This window comes from Paroedura picta, chromosome 6 (assembly GCF_049243985.1).
Source record: "Paroedura picta isolate Pp20150507F chromosome 6, Ppicta_v3.0, whole genome shotgun sequence".
Taxonomy (NCBI): Eukaryota; Metazoa; Chordata; class Lepidosauria; order Squamata; family Gekkonidae; genus Paroedura; species Paroedura picta.
In genome coordinates this window covers 62,344,840-62,360,732 of record NC_135374.1, presented here as the reverse complement: position 1 = coordinate 62,360,732, position 15,893 = coordinate 62,344,840, and the positions used below count along the sequence as shown (strand labels likewise).

Below are 15,893 nucleotides of genomic sequence, written 5' to 3'. Positions count from 1 at the left end.
GCTGTGCCATGGTATTGGTAAGTGATGTTAAGACATAGCTTGTGGTTACCCTACAGGGTTTTTAAGGCAGAAGACATTCAGACGTGATTTGCCATTGCCTGCTTTTGCATAACATCCTCTAGATTCCTTGGTGGCCCCATCTAAGTACTAACTGGGGCCCACATGGCTTAACCTCTGAGATTTGATGAGATCAGGCTAGCCTAGGCCATCAAGGCTATGTACTAAGTAAACCAAATGATATGTTTTCCTTGTGCAACACTTACCACCACTTTAAAAAGTCTTCCACTAATGCAATGGCTTTTATCATAGCAGAAGCATATCATAGGAAACACATCAACATCAGTTTATTACCTAATTAGTAGAGGTGCCCGCTTTAAAAGCAGGTGGGCTGCTGCCCCCAGCAATTCTGGGGGGAGACAGCAAAGAATGACAGGACCAGGCAGGAGGACACAGTCGCCTCCATCCCTGACCAAAGGTTGTCCAGAATGGCAGCTGCCGTGGTGGGGGTTACCAGTGCTCCTGCTCCCACAGGGAGACCAGCAAGAATGTTGGGCCTCTGCGGTGGAGGCCACCAGCACTCCTGGCCATGTGGGGAGGCGGGAAGGAATACCGGTCTGCAATGGAGTCTGCCAGGGTTCAACACCTGTGGCAAGGTAGATGCATACCTTGGTCTTCACCTCTATCAGCCATTCCTGGCATTACTGTCAAGTCTTCTTTAAAATTTTCTTAAACTATAATTTTTTATATATACCTGCTGAAGTTAGGTTATTATCCATCCATAATGGCCATTACCAGTACATTCACAATACAACCGAAGACACTAGCAATATCAAATAGGCCTGCATTCATGTCTTATATGTGGTGGATGTTGTAATTGTTTTAAATATTTTATATATACAGCTGTATTTTAAATCCTGTTTTTGGTGTCGAAATATTTTACAGTTCACCTCCTTGGGATAGATATTTTAAATAAGTAAATAAAACAAAACTTGCAAAGTCAGCCTGACTAACACAATATGTTCCCTAATGTTTATTTTGTGGTGATCCATGCAAAGGCTTCATAAATTGCACAGTTAATGATCAGCAGCCAGAAGTCACTCTAATGTAGTGATTTTTTACAAGAAAAAGTGGGTTAATAGGTGGGAAAATTAGCAGCCAATTTAAATACTGCCTCATTTAACACAACGATTCCTAATTATATTATCAACCCATCTGGAAGAACTGCTTGCAACCATAATAGAGGACTGATAAAGCTCTCTAACTGCTATCATATGTGCTGTTTTCCAAGTTACTGCACGTTATTATTAGCACTTCATTCGTAAATATGAGTTTTTCATGTCTACACAATACTCAAATTAGCTTTTCATGAAACAGAGAATTAGTGAACCTAAAATTATTTGTCATGCAAAAACAGAGGACAAGCAATATTTGTAGCCTCATTTTCAAAATCCAAAATACATGTTTTTATTTTGGATTATCCAGTGTCTTTCAAAATAATGGAAGGCTGGAAGAACAAACAAATCCAAATGAGGGTTTAAAAAATTGCATGCGGGAATATATATTATTTATAAAGCTCATACCCCTTTTTTCCTCCATGTATAGAACAAAACCAAGCCCACAACAGCTAAGAATATAAATTACATAAATTAATATATTTTAATTATCTAAAGTAAGTTACATGAAAACCATGTCATTTTTGAGGATGCAGCTGAATAATAAATTCACAGGCTTGGCTCTAACAAGCTCAGTATACTTTACTTTTGCAAGATGTTAAGTAATATGTGGTGCTTTTCTCGTACAGAGGCCTGGCTTGGCCCAGACCAGTGATAAAACTGGTACCTTTAAGCAAAACATTAATATGAAAACCTAAACTGAAAATTTCTGTTATGTTTCAAAACAGGCTCAAGACTTGGTAAGGCTTGTAGAAAGTGCGAGTGGTGATATGCCATAGAGAAGCTGCAGCAAACTTCATTAAAGTTGCCTTGATTGGGTATATTATGTTTTTATTTGTTTTCTCTTTCACTCTAATGCATCCAGGATTATATCCAAGTAAAAACATTGTTTGATTAACCTTTATAAAGCCATCACAAGCATTTCAAGTTATTAGCGGCTCTTTTGAAAACTGCAGTGGATCAGCAAGCATTGAAGGAGGATAGTACATGATTGTTTCCCCTGGTTTCCCCACAAGTGGCAGCCTCTCTATGGAAGAAGGCTTGACCAACAACAAAGAGAATGGCCCCTTTCTACAGGAACTCTCCCTCCTGGAATGGGAGAAGTGGAACAGAAAGAAAAGTTCATAGACATTGGTGCCATAACAGGAATAATTATTTGTACTTTTAACTGTTTGAATGGTTTTATATATACTTATTAATTTACCTATATATATTGTGAAACTGGTCTGGGGGTGGAGCATGTCCAGGGTGTCCGAGTTGGATACAGCTCGATTGGGCCAGCCCCTAGAGCTCCCAACCCTCAGTTGCTGCCACAGCTCACCACTCTGCTCCCAGACATGCCTGGCTACAGGAGCCATTGCGTCTGCCACTGCCCACCCCTCTACCTGAGTCCGCATCAGCGCAGCCCAGGACACGCTCCACGCTGCCACTACTGCAGAAGAAAAGGCAGCGATGGCAAGTCACCCCCACAGCGTGCCCATGAGGTGCCGCCACCCCCACAGTCTCGTCGCTGCTGCATGCCTTCCTGTCAGGAGCCCTCACAGAGCCCGCCACCACTGTGGGGGAAGCGCTGAGGCCACTGCCGCATCACAGCCACCTCGCCAGCCGCCATCTGCCCCCACGCCCATGCAGCGTGCCAAAGACCCAGCCGCACGCCATGCCAGGGCCGGTGCAGGTTGTGACGAGACGCTGGCAGCCGTTGCAACACCCATAAGCCCACGGACAATGCGCTGCTTGTGCAAACGAATGGTGGACAACAGTATCTTCCTTGTTGGAATAAATGAAGTAAAACTGTGGGGAATACTTTAAAAATCATTAACAAAACCAATATTGGAAAGGCAAAATACTATTTTCCGATTCATTTTCCATAAGCTTGTGCCACAGGAAATGAAATGTTTGCCCAAATGAAGATGTCCTGCATCACTGTCCTCTTTATGGAATATCGATTCAGGCTTTGCTGCTCTTTTGGAAGAAAGGGAATATCAGGAGTGGTCATGTGATTGCTTTTCCATGGACATTCAACTATTCATCATACCATTTCCCAACTGGCATATGTGAAGCTGCCATGTGAAATACTGAGTTTGCCATAGGCACATTGGAAAGTGGATAACTCAGGTCTTATTTATATGCAAGTATCCTCCTACTGTTCCTACTGGGCAGCCATTCCTAACAGAAAGATGCTTTGGGCAGAGCACTCCAGGTGTTCAGGGTCTCTAGCAAGTGCCTTGCCAAAGAAAGGCCTGGATGTGATTTACTAGTATTGCTTTTGCCTGATGCATTAGGAAGAAGCATCTAGCATACCGAAAGCCCACCTTGCCCTTACATCTATGTAGGCACAGTCAATGCATATGAGCCACCTCCATGTACCGCACTGAATGCTGAACTCAGCACATGTGACAATCGCCCCCATGACCGATGGCCTTTGTATTTTCCTTCTGTTCAAGAAGTCTTATCACCAGTGCAAACAGAAACCTATCTTTAGTTTATTTACGTGTTGAAGCTAATACTCCTGGATTTAAAAATATTTTAAATATTTACAAGCCAATTTTTTCTCCTGAGAATATCAGGACCCAAAGTGGGGGGTGGGGGTGGAAGAGTATTATGTTAGATATATAAGTTTAAAATTATAACTAGATAATATTGTGTTGCTTATTTAAGTTATAAAAAATATAATTGAACAAAGCTTTATGAAACTTCAAAAGACTAAAATTGGTGGGAAAAGATAGCTGTGGTTTCTGAACATTAAATGTTACAATGTGTTCTTCAGTAAACTTTCAAAATAGTAGAACATATCAGAGTGTCTCAGTTCCAAGGTCTTGTAATGGAAGAAAGCTCTAGAGAAGAGCAGTTTTATTCTTAATATCTTTCTGTATATTTGATGTTTGCATATCTGAGCTGTACAAGATATAAACAAACATTTAACATTATGCGTTCATCTTACCCAAAAGCTTAGTGATCTTTTTTTTTTTGCTGTTCCAAAGTGTAACCAATCTATATCATCAAAGAGAATAGACTTTTAAAATATATGTTAAACACAAACATTTAACATGTATTTCTGGAAGGATTTTGAAGCCTTACTTGTAAACAATGGCAAGCAAATGTAATCAATCTCTCCTGAAATTGCACTACTAGAGTACAAGAGATTTAATATAAGAGGAAGAAAAATCTCCCCAAATGAATATTTATTTACTTATTGCTTCTTTATCTCATCAGTTTTCTAGGGAATTTAAAGGAATGTACATATAGCTCCAGTAAGGGGAGGGGGAAGAAATAAGCACTCAAAATAAGCTTTGTTATACAGACAGGAATCCTAAGCAGGGAGTAACAAGGAAACACAATATCCTGATGTGTTATTTCCATTGAAAAACTTATGTCCAACATACAGTCTGTTTATCTATAGTTGTCAGGGCTGTTATGCTACACATCAATAATATAAAATGGGATAAAAGCAGGATATGAAACATGAACAAACCATAGTGCTTGAACATGGTCATGACTTGAATCAGAACCACCACCATCCCTGCATTGTTCCATTTGACAGCTAGCATTATCATATTGTGGAAGTCTTTTCCTAAGGTAGTTGAAATTCAGAAAGAAAAAGGTACTGTAGCGTGGGAAACAAAGATGATGAACGACAAAGAAAAATGCATAAGAAAAGCAGAACAAATATAATGTAATAACTGGCTTTATGAGTTCAACATGTATACAATTTAATAATAAAAATATTTAGCACTGAAAAGCAGTGTTAAAAGGCAACCTGGGATGTTCTGTGTGCAAAATCCTCCATGTGAAATCTAACAGCAGGAATGATTGCACTACTTTTTTTTTTAAAGGTACTGATTTGTTTATCATTTGTTACAAATAATATTAAGCAGCTTTTTAAAGCTTATTCTAAGCACATACAATATCTGAACTGCTTGTTGGATGGAAAAAATGTTAGTAGAACAAGAAAAACATTATGGCTGCTAATGAAAAAAGCTTCTGAACTTCAGCAGCTGTTAAATGACTGATGCTCTATGCACAATTCAATCCCTCAGAATTCCAGAATCAAAATGCAAGAGCTAGCATCTTAAACCCACCCCATACACACATGGCAGCATCCTGTGTAAATCATTCAAAAGTGACAGTGACAGTCTATTTATTGATTGGGAAAGAAGATAACCAACAAACCCCTTCTGAAATCATGATGCTTTTAAAAGAGCTTCACTGCAAGGTACCCATGTAAAGGATAAGTCACCTATTACAGATACAACAACTTCAGATATTGTCAGTATTACTAGATTTATTACCCACATTATCCAGAACACAATGCATCCTATGACACATTCTGCTAACACCATTACTGAAAGATCTACTTACATTTATCATAATATTTATATCCTGCCTGTCCTCATGGCTCTAGGAACTTCACCAGTCCTAGACGCAAGCAAGGTAAGATAAAGGCACAGCAGCTGGACTCTAGAGAAGCCACTTCATGGATTATATGACAAGGAAAACATAACTGGCCTCAAATTGCCTTATCGTATGACTTGTGAAAAGCACCAGTGTGTGTAACAATGTTATACCTTGTTCCACCAAAGATAGTCCACCAAAGATTAGCCCACAAACATCACACCACCTTTATTTCACATTGTCAAGATGTTATTTCATGTGCAATGTCAACACAATATGCCACCTGGCTGGTGCAAAGCAAGTTGCATCATAGACGTCTAAAGGTGATCTTTAATGACCTGGTGGGTGCAATTTCTGCTCGCTATCCTTTCTCTGTCCTTTTTACCTCCTGACTGATGGTTTTAATGGGATGGACTCTGAGCAGTACCATCTGTATCAGCCAGCTGCACAGTAAAACAGCTACTCCTCAGATGTGATATTCATGTTTTGGTTTGGAACATCATAATGGTAAAAGAGCAGGAAAGTAGGGTTCTTGGCCCCAGGAACACAAACAACCTTGTGCCTAGACCACTATTCACACGTTCCATCTCTCACAAGTCCTCTTTCCTCCTATATGTGCCTTGCATATGGACTCAATGTACCAATTATACAATCCTGTGTCAATGTACTGGTTTAATATACTTGGTGGCTGGGTACATCAGTGCAATGCCACGACACTCAACTGATTTTTCACCTAACCTTACCCACTGTGGCCCATTATGCAAGGCCGCCAAAACGGCGATTTCTGGTCACATGGAAAATCCGGAAGGGGAAGAAGCGAAGCAAACTCCTTATGCACGGGACGGGACGCAATGGCGGCAAAACCCAGAGTAACTGATTATGCATGCGGTGACCCCGGTGCCGCTTCTGGTTGTGCCCCGGTCACCTGGAAGCTGCACTTTCTTCCGCGTTTCACTAACGCGGCTTTTTCAGCGGCATGCACTGAATCTGTGGCCGGTTGCAGCTGGCACCGTGCGTTATCAGTGATTTTAGTCGCTGCCATTCCACCCCGAATGCGCGCTATTCCCCCCGTGCATAATGGGCCTGTGAAAGGAATAATGTGGATGACAGCAGTTACAGCAATGCCATTACTGACCATTTACTCAGGGCTAAAAAACTATGCTAGATAAGGAACTAAAACAATCTTCCTTCAAGACTTGGATAAACACAGTTTTTTATGGCTGTCATTGATTATTTGTTTTAAGGATCATTAATAATTAACATTTTTCTTAGCAATGGAGAGAAACTAGAACCAGAGATTCTTCTTCCATCTGACCTCTCACAGTATATATGTGTGCCCACATACAATTACCAGTTTCAGACCGGAAGGAGCAAACAGCTTTTAAAAAAATGAAAATCCAACAAGGCTTTCAGGAAATAAGGTTTCATTCTTCAAAATGCTTTTCCAGAGCAAGCTCGATTTCTTCCAATTTAAGATACAGGGGGACTTGGAGGATTACATACCTAAGCCACATCATCTGACTACTCTTCTTGCCCAATATTGAATCACTTACTCACATGAGATCTCATGACACAGATGAAAAAGCTAAGTCTTCAGAACTTTTCTAAGAACACATTTATATACACTCTTTCAAAATATACAGCTTTTTAACTAACATTGTGACTGAGAAAAAGCTTACATCTTAACATATTTTCCCTTAAATGAAATACTTTTAACCCCATAAATGATGAACAATTTACATATTTTAATCCAAGAAAGGATGCAAGATCCCTTTGTATTTATGTCTATTCATGCAACAGTATGAAAGATTCCAAACAAAAAAGACTACAAAGAGTTTTGATGGCTTTGCATATATTAAACCACTGAGAAATAAAGATCAACCCTGCATAAACCCTTTCTTTAAAAGTTATTCATCCATAGTGGTGGAAATCACAGTTAAGTTGCAGATGACTTATGGTGACACCCCCCCCCCCCCACACACACACACACACAATAGGGTATTCAAGGCAAGAGACGTTCCAAGGTGGTTTTCAATTGCCTGCCTTTCTGTAGTACTTGGTGGTCCAAGTTCTAACTAGAGCAAACTGTGCTTAAGAGAGACAGCATGGCATAGTAGTTAACAGCAGCAAACTCTAATCTGGAGAATGGGGTCCAATTCCCATGCCTCCACATGCAGCCAGCTGGATGACCTCGGGCCAGTCACAGTTTTCTTTGGGCTCTTCTCACAAAGCCATTCTGTTAGAGCTATATTCAGCCCCACCAGCTTCACAGAGTGTCAGTTGCAAGGAAAGGTGCTAGTAAGCCTCTCTAAGACTCTTGAGTAGTGAAAAGCTGGGTATAAAAAACAGCTCTTCTCTCTTCGTCTCTTTCTCACTACAAAGATCTTATGAGACTGGGCTAGCTTGGACCATCCAGGCCAGAGGAGTCTTCCTTGGTTTCTCTAAATAACTGCTGCAAAACTGAAATACTAAGAATGTGACTCGTGAACCAGGAAGCACCAGGTTGCAATCTCACTTTAGCTTAGCTCCTGCTGATGAAATCTCTGCCTTGTGATCTTATTTAAACAAGAGCTTGAAGGAATATATGGAATGAACACAGGGCTGCACACAAAACAGACTCTTATTTTAAATTCACAAGAGCACTCATAGGAAGCTGCCATATAGTGATGGCAGTGGTCCATCTAGTTCAGTACTATCTACAAACTTTGACTGCAGAAATTCAGGCTCAGAAGAACCCTTGCTTGCTTTAACTAGAGATACCAGGGAATGAAGCTGGGCCTCCTGCCTGTCCTCTGACTCTGAGCAATCGCTCCTCCCCATATGCTAAAAGCCAGCTTGGTGTCGTGGTTAGGAGTGCGGAATTCTAATCTGGCGAGCCAGGTTTGATTCCTCACTCCCCCACATGCAGCCAGCTGGGTGACAACACTGATAAAGCTATTCTGACCAAGCAGTAATATCAGGGAAGGCAATTGTAAGCTGCTTTGAGAGCCCTTCTGGTAGAGAAAAGTGACATATAAGAACCAACTCTTCTACTGCTGCTGGCAGCAAGACAGCATAGCCTTTATCTTTGTGCAACAGTCACAGACCTGCAGTTATGTCTTCACCACCACCCCTACGAGTTACACAAACTTTCACTTTTGCTATCCTCAGATTATATGAACATTATATAGATAGACTAGCTATTTTCTCAACAGAATCTAGCAGCCTTCTTCATATTAACTTTTGAGAGTCCCCAAAATATCTCTGCAAAGCTATGCTAAATCAAACAAATCATACTACAGACAGATCCATAAAGTACACCGCAAATGTCACCATTCCAAAGACAATTAGTCAGCAATTAGCCTGACCCCAGCTGGTAAGCCTCTTGATAAAGAAATACAGCGTCCAGATGAGGGCAAGACTTCTTTTCAAAACAACCAGTTCTTAAAAATCTGTTTTTTTTCTTTTTGAAGTCCTATTCACAAGCCTATACCACCTCTGATGACCTATGCTACCTAGGTTCAGAGGAAAGTTCATTTTGTCCTTAAATAGAACTTTTTAGAAAAGGTCATATGAGGTGCAGGATCTTTCAATTACATCCTTAAATCAACATTAAGAACACGTAAATTTGCACTCAAACTTGGGCTAAGTCACAAACAGTTATTCATAAATCATTCAGTAAGGTATCATAAAGCAGTTACCATAGGGTCGGTTTAGTGCTAATCAACAGACACAAAGAATATTATTAGCAACTCTTAGCATTTATTACCCTGGCCATCTTCAAAAGCCTGTTAACTGTACATATACATCAGCACTCCAGAAACCCATAGAAAAATATATCAGGGGCTCTCACAGAGATTGAGATGCCCATTCAAGATGCAATCACCTCTGTGGGATCTGGGCCAAGGTGTTCTAATGCCAGGCACTGTTTCTCAACCTGAGTTCTGCAGGCTCTAGTATGTTCCTGCAATTTTCTTTGAAGAACATTGCTAGAGCGACAGAGTTGCATTTATTGATTTTTATTTATTTCTTACATTTCTATACAGCCGTCCTTTGTGGCTCAGGGTGGTTTACAGAGAACATGAAAACTGTGTGACAGATAAGTTTGGTAACTACATCATCAACAACAACCACCATCGCAACAACAATTGAACATTTGACTGATCACTGTTTAACTCTATCTTTAACATTCTGATCATGGCCCCACAGAGTACTCAGATCAGGTCTGCCCGTGATGAGATTAACGGGCATATCAGAATGAGAGAGACTTCCCAATAGATGTTATCACTGACCTTGGTGGAAGAGCTCCATTTTGCAGGCCCTGTGGTACAGTGTAACTCCGACAGGGCCTGTATCTCCTCTGGAGCTCATTCCACCAAGTGGGGGCCAGGATAGAGAACGAACTCGCCCTGGTTGAGGTCAAACTTGCTTCCTTAGGGCCAGGGATCACTAGCCGGTTGGAATTGGCTGAGTGTAGTGCTCTTTAGGGGGAATGAAAAGAAGAAATCATCAATGCATTGTTTTCAGAACCCACTAACACTGCTTATGTGGACAATGACTGAGAATTATGCATTGCTGTATATTCTGTTCTTTTCCCATCTCTAGCCAAAACACTAAAAGAACAGGAAATGTATACATGAATATGGAAGGTGAACTTTGCTCCCTTCTTAAACCTTTTCAATTCACTCTGTATTTTCCCAGCAATTTCACCTGATCTGGCTACAGAATATTAATTTTTTAAAAATAGTTTCACTTTACCAAACAGGAAACAATTGTTCTGTTTGTGGATTGAGATCCAGTTAAAGCTCTAAAAACCTGAATTTAATTTTTGTAGTGGTTTATATGCATAACTAATAAATCTTCACACAGCCTGGCTTGATCAGAATTAGAAACATATATTTATGTCACAGATCTAAACCTTTTTCTGGATTACTTGTCATCATAGCAATAAGACCATGGAACAGCAACAAAATGGTTAGCATGCTTCCTGAAGTAGTTTCTAAACTTTAATTTTCTAGTCTAGATCATTTTAATGTTTTAAATGTCATTATGGTTTTAATGTTTTTGTTACCAAATTGCTGTAAACTTCCCCGAGACACCTATACCGAGAGGGGCAGTTTTAAAAATTAAATAAATGTTCTTAACTTAGACAATTACAAGATCTAAACCATGCAGAGAAGAAGCATATTACATTTTCCCAAAGGTTTCATGATTTAATGTCTAAACTGTTGGTTCATACCCTAGCACCTGTCAAGCCAGGATTGCAACTTGACACTCTGCTAAATCTTAATGCAGCATATGAGTGAATGCAAATGCAGTAGAGCCTGTGTGCTACAGTAGAGTGAGCCCAAGGAGCCATGTTCTAGCCCCCACCTGGCTACGGAATTACTGCTGAATAATGAATACTACTCTAAAGTCCTTGGAAGAAGGCAGGATAACAATAAGAATAATAAAAATTAAATTAAAAAAGCAACAAACTAGGCTTTTATCCTGGCTTTCATAATATTATAAAACTTAAATCTTCCACAATGCTATGAGAAGTTTTTTCTAGGAATTGAAGGTGCTAGAGATACAACCTGCACTTCATTGGTGTAAAATAATGTGTATACTGTTTTTTCCGCTATAATCCCCACTTCTCAGATCATTGTGCAAGAAACAAAATTACAGCAGTAAGAACAGAGAGAATGACCCCACAGGAGTCCCTCCTGCTTTAGCAATGCTCAGAAAGCTATGCTCATATTTAACTGACTACTGCTGGATAAACATTTCTATATGTAGCTAGCAAGTGCAATAGGGAATTCAAAACTTACTACTTACCATTAGCACAACATATTCACCAGTCTATCACCCTGCAACCACCTAACCTTTTTGCTTTTGTCTCAAGACTTAGTTGTCAGGCAAAGCTACACATGTTCATGATTACTCTTTCAGAAAACTGCTTGGCCAAATATATATTAAGTGTTTATGCACTGGTCAACTACATCATTCAGCTACTAAAATGTTGCACTGATGTACCTGAAAAAGCTTGTAGGAAGGGGTAGAGATGACAGGCATATTTTATCTAAATAACTAGCATGTCTGCCTTGCTTAGTTTGCATAGCTCCTCAAACTATTATTTCTGGACTCCCTCGCAGTTGGCTCCTCAAAGTAAAGAAGCAAATTGTATCTGTTGCATATAAAAAAGAAGACAGATCAAGATGAGTAGCCATGTTAGTCTGTCTGCAGCAGAAAAGAACAAGAGTCCAGGAGCACCTTAAAGACTAACAAAGTTTGTGGTAGGGCATGAACTTTCATGAGTCACTGCTCACTTGTCAGATGTGAAGAAGTGAGCAGTGACTCATGAAAGCTCATACCTTGCCACAAATGTTGTCAGTCTTTAAGTTGTGACTGGACTTGTTTTTTTTTCCTACTGCATAAAAAAAGGTACAGTTCTTCCCTCAGTTAGTCACAGGGCCAGATGGATTAATGGCAATGGGAAAGACCAAGGCTAAACATGCTAATGGCATTTCTTCCATCCTTTCTTTACTACATTTATAGCCCACCTTTCTTACTGAGATTACAAATTTAGAAGGCAACAAAAGCAGCATAATCCAATAGACAAATCAAGAAAGACTGCCCACTCTTTTCGAGGACATTAAAAGTGCAACCCTTCAAAAAACTGCCCTTCTGAACAGCCCTGGTAGGAAAAGTATGAGGTCTTCCAGATCTCACCAGCAGGCTAAGTCAGTGAATCCCCACTATTCCTCACTCCCGTTCCACTTCTAAGACCAAGGGGCAAGGTGGCAGGAAGCCACAAGACACTCCAGTGATCAGCACCATCACCAGAGTGTCTGAACTTGCCTGTGCCAAAAAGGAATCCTCTCTGCTCCTGAATCAGCTCATCTCACTATCCTGCTATTCCTTTTAGCATGCATGAAAACTGAGGCAGGAGGCTTTGTACTAGCAGACTATTCTTTCAAAATGCAGCCCAAACCCAGGCATGCAGCAGAGAGCCGTTTCTCAGTGGAACAGGCTTCCTTGGGAGGTGGTGGGTTCTCCATCTTTGGAAATGTTTAAACAGAGGTTGGATAGCCATCTGACACAGAGGCTGATTCTGTGAAGGCAAAGGGGTGGCAGGTTACAATGGATGAGTGATAGGGATGTGAGTGTCCTGCATAGTGCAGGGGGTTGGACTAGATGACCCATGAGGGGCCTTCCAACTCTTTTATTCTGTGATGCTATGACTTCTCCATGATCTACAAGAAAAAGACAAAATGCCCCTCATAAAACCTGTATATATATATATATATATATATATATATATATATATATATATATATATATATATATATATATATATTTCCCTAGTCATGTATATGTATTACTTCCATGGTCTTTACAAAACCTCTTGAAGTTCATGATAATGGTCTGTTGGCTTCCAGCAATATCAGTCCATGCAACTGAAAAAGAGCTGGTGTAAAACTGCAACCTACAGGCATAGCACACCTTAGGAACAAACCGTTGCAAAATCCACACAAATGGAAGGGAGACTCAAACATGTACTAGCTGGAATGGGAATATGGACCATAATGTGCCTACAGTCAAAATAAGGGTCAGAAAATACTTAGAAATAGAGGAATGTCAGGGATCAACCCATAGCAACTGCTTAAGTCTCCCTTAGTTTTTAGGAATGTGAGCCGTAAATCCTATTTTTGTGCAATTGCAAATATTACAGGAGATTTTAACCACAAGCATGCAAAGGAAAACTAGGAACAGAAGTCCATTTACAGAGTGAGAGAAATGAGCAACTGCAAGAAGTGCTACATCATTCGAAAGTAGGTGACCAGATTTTAACATTGGTAAAGCAGGACACCATTGATTGGGGAGGGAGGGTTCTTGATTAAAAATTTGGTCTATATGGAGCAACAAAATGTTTCATAGAACGCATAGAACTCAAAAATAGTACTATAATATATATATATATATATATATATATATATATATATATATATATATATATATATATATATATATATAAATTTCAACATAAGTACAATTTGCCAGGTACCCCCAGATGTCCCTCCAAAAGTGGGACAATCTGGTCACCTGCATTCATTGGAAAGACACATTTGTAGGTGCTAATCTTAGGGCCATTTCGCACGGCTTCAAAGTAGCAGAATGGTTGCTATTTGGAAACGCTACTAATTCACCCTCCGGATAGCGATACACTCCTGCAACCAATCTGCAACAGTAGCGCTAAAGACCTGTGCGTTACCATTGTTGCTGGTTCTTCAAAGTCCCTCCCCCTGGCTCTCTCCTCCAAACTTCCGGCGAAGCGATCGCCATTTTTTTTTCTCCGAGCGAGCGGGGATAAACGCACCGGCGAGCCTCTTTCTGTTTAGAGGCTTCCCTGGCTTCAGTCCTTCACCTTTAGTCACTAAGCACAAACCACTGAAAAGCCCGTTTGCTGAAATAAAGTCCCTTTATTTTTTACAAATAAATTCAGCCGAAAATCGGGCCCGTGAGAGGGGGGGGGATTTTTTTTTTATCACTCGAGGCAGCGTGCAAACGATCATACAATCAAATGACAGCTCACATTAGGCAGCTGGATGGGTCTCTCCGTAGCAACGAATCTACCTAGATTCGTTGCTATGGGTCGTTTTTTTTTTTTAAAAACCTTTCTTAAAGGAAAAGGGGCTGTTTGGGAGCATGCTAACGGCTGCCCATTGGCTGCTTGACGGCCAGGGGCGGGACGAGCTTGGCAATAGCGCTTCCTTTCTAGCGATTTCTGCCGAGACCGGAAGCCTGTGGGAAACGCTACAAAACGCAACTGATTCCACTACAAAGGCAGGTATGCATAACGACGAATTCCACTATTTTAAATGGCGATTTTTCATTCCGCAAACAATTTGCAACAAAGATCCCTGTGCGAAAAGGCCCTTAGTCACTGCGATTATATTGTTCAAACCTAAAATAGATTTCTGCCCTCAGCCACTCATAGGCAGACAAAAGGAAGCAGGAGTTTGTGCCTACTTTCAAAAAGGAGTGTGGACCTCCACTCATAATTTTACTATGATCAATCTGCAACAAAGAATCTCAAAACCTTTTCAAAGTGAAGGCAACCATCACTTGGGAGGCAGGAAACGTCTGCCAACTGATTCTGTCCCTGATCTCTAAATGTGTTCATTTTGCCTGGTCTACAGAATCAAACCCAGCCCCCCCCCATTCAGGATTATACCCACTGCAAGAACATCTGTAAAGGGCTATTGGGGAAACCAGAGAAATCTATTTCACACACACCTGTGTGTAAGTCTACAAGCGACAGGAGAAGGGAATGAATGGGGCTGTCTTGTTGGCTGCAGAAGGCTCTTCTTCAGGAGCATGTGGTGATCATGCAAAAAGATACTGAAGTAGACAGGACTGTGGACTGAGGCAGCAAGGCCCTGCCCCTTCCACAGTTGTATTTTGCGGGGCTGTATTCAGCATGGGGCCAAGATGCCTGGATGAGTGGGGGAGAGTGCAAAAGATTGGAGGGCTCCAGATGCTTGAGAGAGAGAGAGCTCTTTTCTTTCCCTCCACAATCCTCGGTGATGGGACACAACTTCTCCCCAATCTTCTGCTCTCTCCCCCGCCTTTTCTCCACGCGCCCTCGCCCTCCCCTGACCGCGACCTGGGCCTGCCCCTACCTTCTGCGGTGGGGTTCCCAGGAGCATCTCCAGGTAGTAGCCGCGTCCAGAGTCTCCCTGCAGGTTGTCCACCATGGCCACGAAGTTGACGGAGCCGCCGGGCTCCGCGGCTAGGGCTAAACTGCCCGCCTCTTGGCTGGCCCCAGTCCTGGCCGCCGCCGCCTTCAGCAACACGGGCGTGGGAACCAGGGAGCCGTCGGGGGCGACAGGGGGAGACACTAGGAGGGGGAAGAGGAAACCCGCCTCGCAGCGGCCGCAGGCGACGGCGGCGAGGAGCAGGAGGCAGTACGCCGCCCGCGCCTGGCCCATCCCGGCGGCGGCAGCGACAGCGACAGCGCCGCCTAAACTCCGGCTTCCCGGCAGGAAAGGAACAGCCGCCGACTGGCAGCGCCCCGTTTCCCGGAGCAGCTGCGGAGGAGGAGAAGGGGGCCGGCTCCCTGGTGGCTTGGCTTCATGTCGCCTTCCCGGGATCAGCTCGTCCTGGCATTTTGCGCCCACTTTCCAAACCCGCCTGCTGCGCGCGCGCGAGAGAGGAAACTTTCGCCTTGGTTGCGGAGTAGCGTCCTGGAACGAAATGGCTCTCGCCGCCGCCCTCCTCCTCCTCCTCTGACAAACAATCGCCAAGTAACTTCCCGAGCCCCACCAAGCCGCCTTACAACGGATGTGACGGGGCTGGCGGAGCCTG

At 42.0% G+C, this 15,893-nt stretch overlaps 1 protein-coding gene across 1 annotated transcript in view; it reads right to left on the bottom strand.

Annotated features, from left to right (window-relative positions):
• Nucleotides 1-15,517, bottom strand: part of BACE2 (beta-secretase 2) — a 37,829-nt gene extending 22,312 nt beyond the window's left edge. The window contains exon 1 of the mRNA XM_077342753.1: nt 15,209-15,517. Coding sequence (XP_077198868.1) covers nt 15,209-15,517 — 309 coding nt within the window. The remainder of the gene's footprint in view (nt 1-15,208) is intronic.
• Between the last annotated feature and the right edge of the window lie 376 nt (nt 15,518-15,893).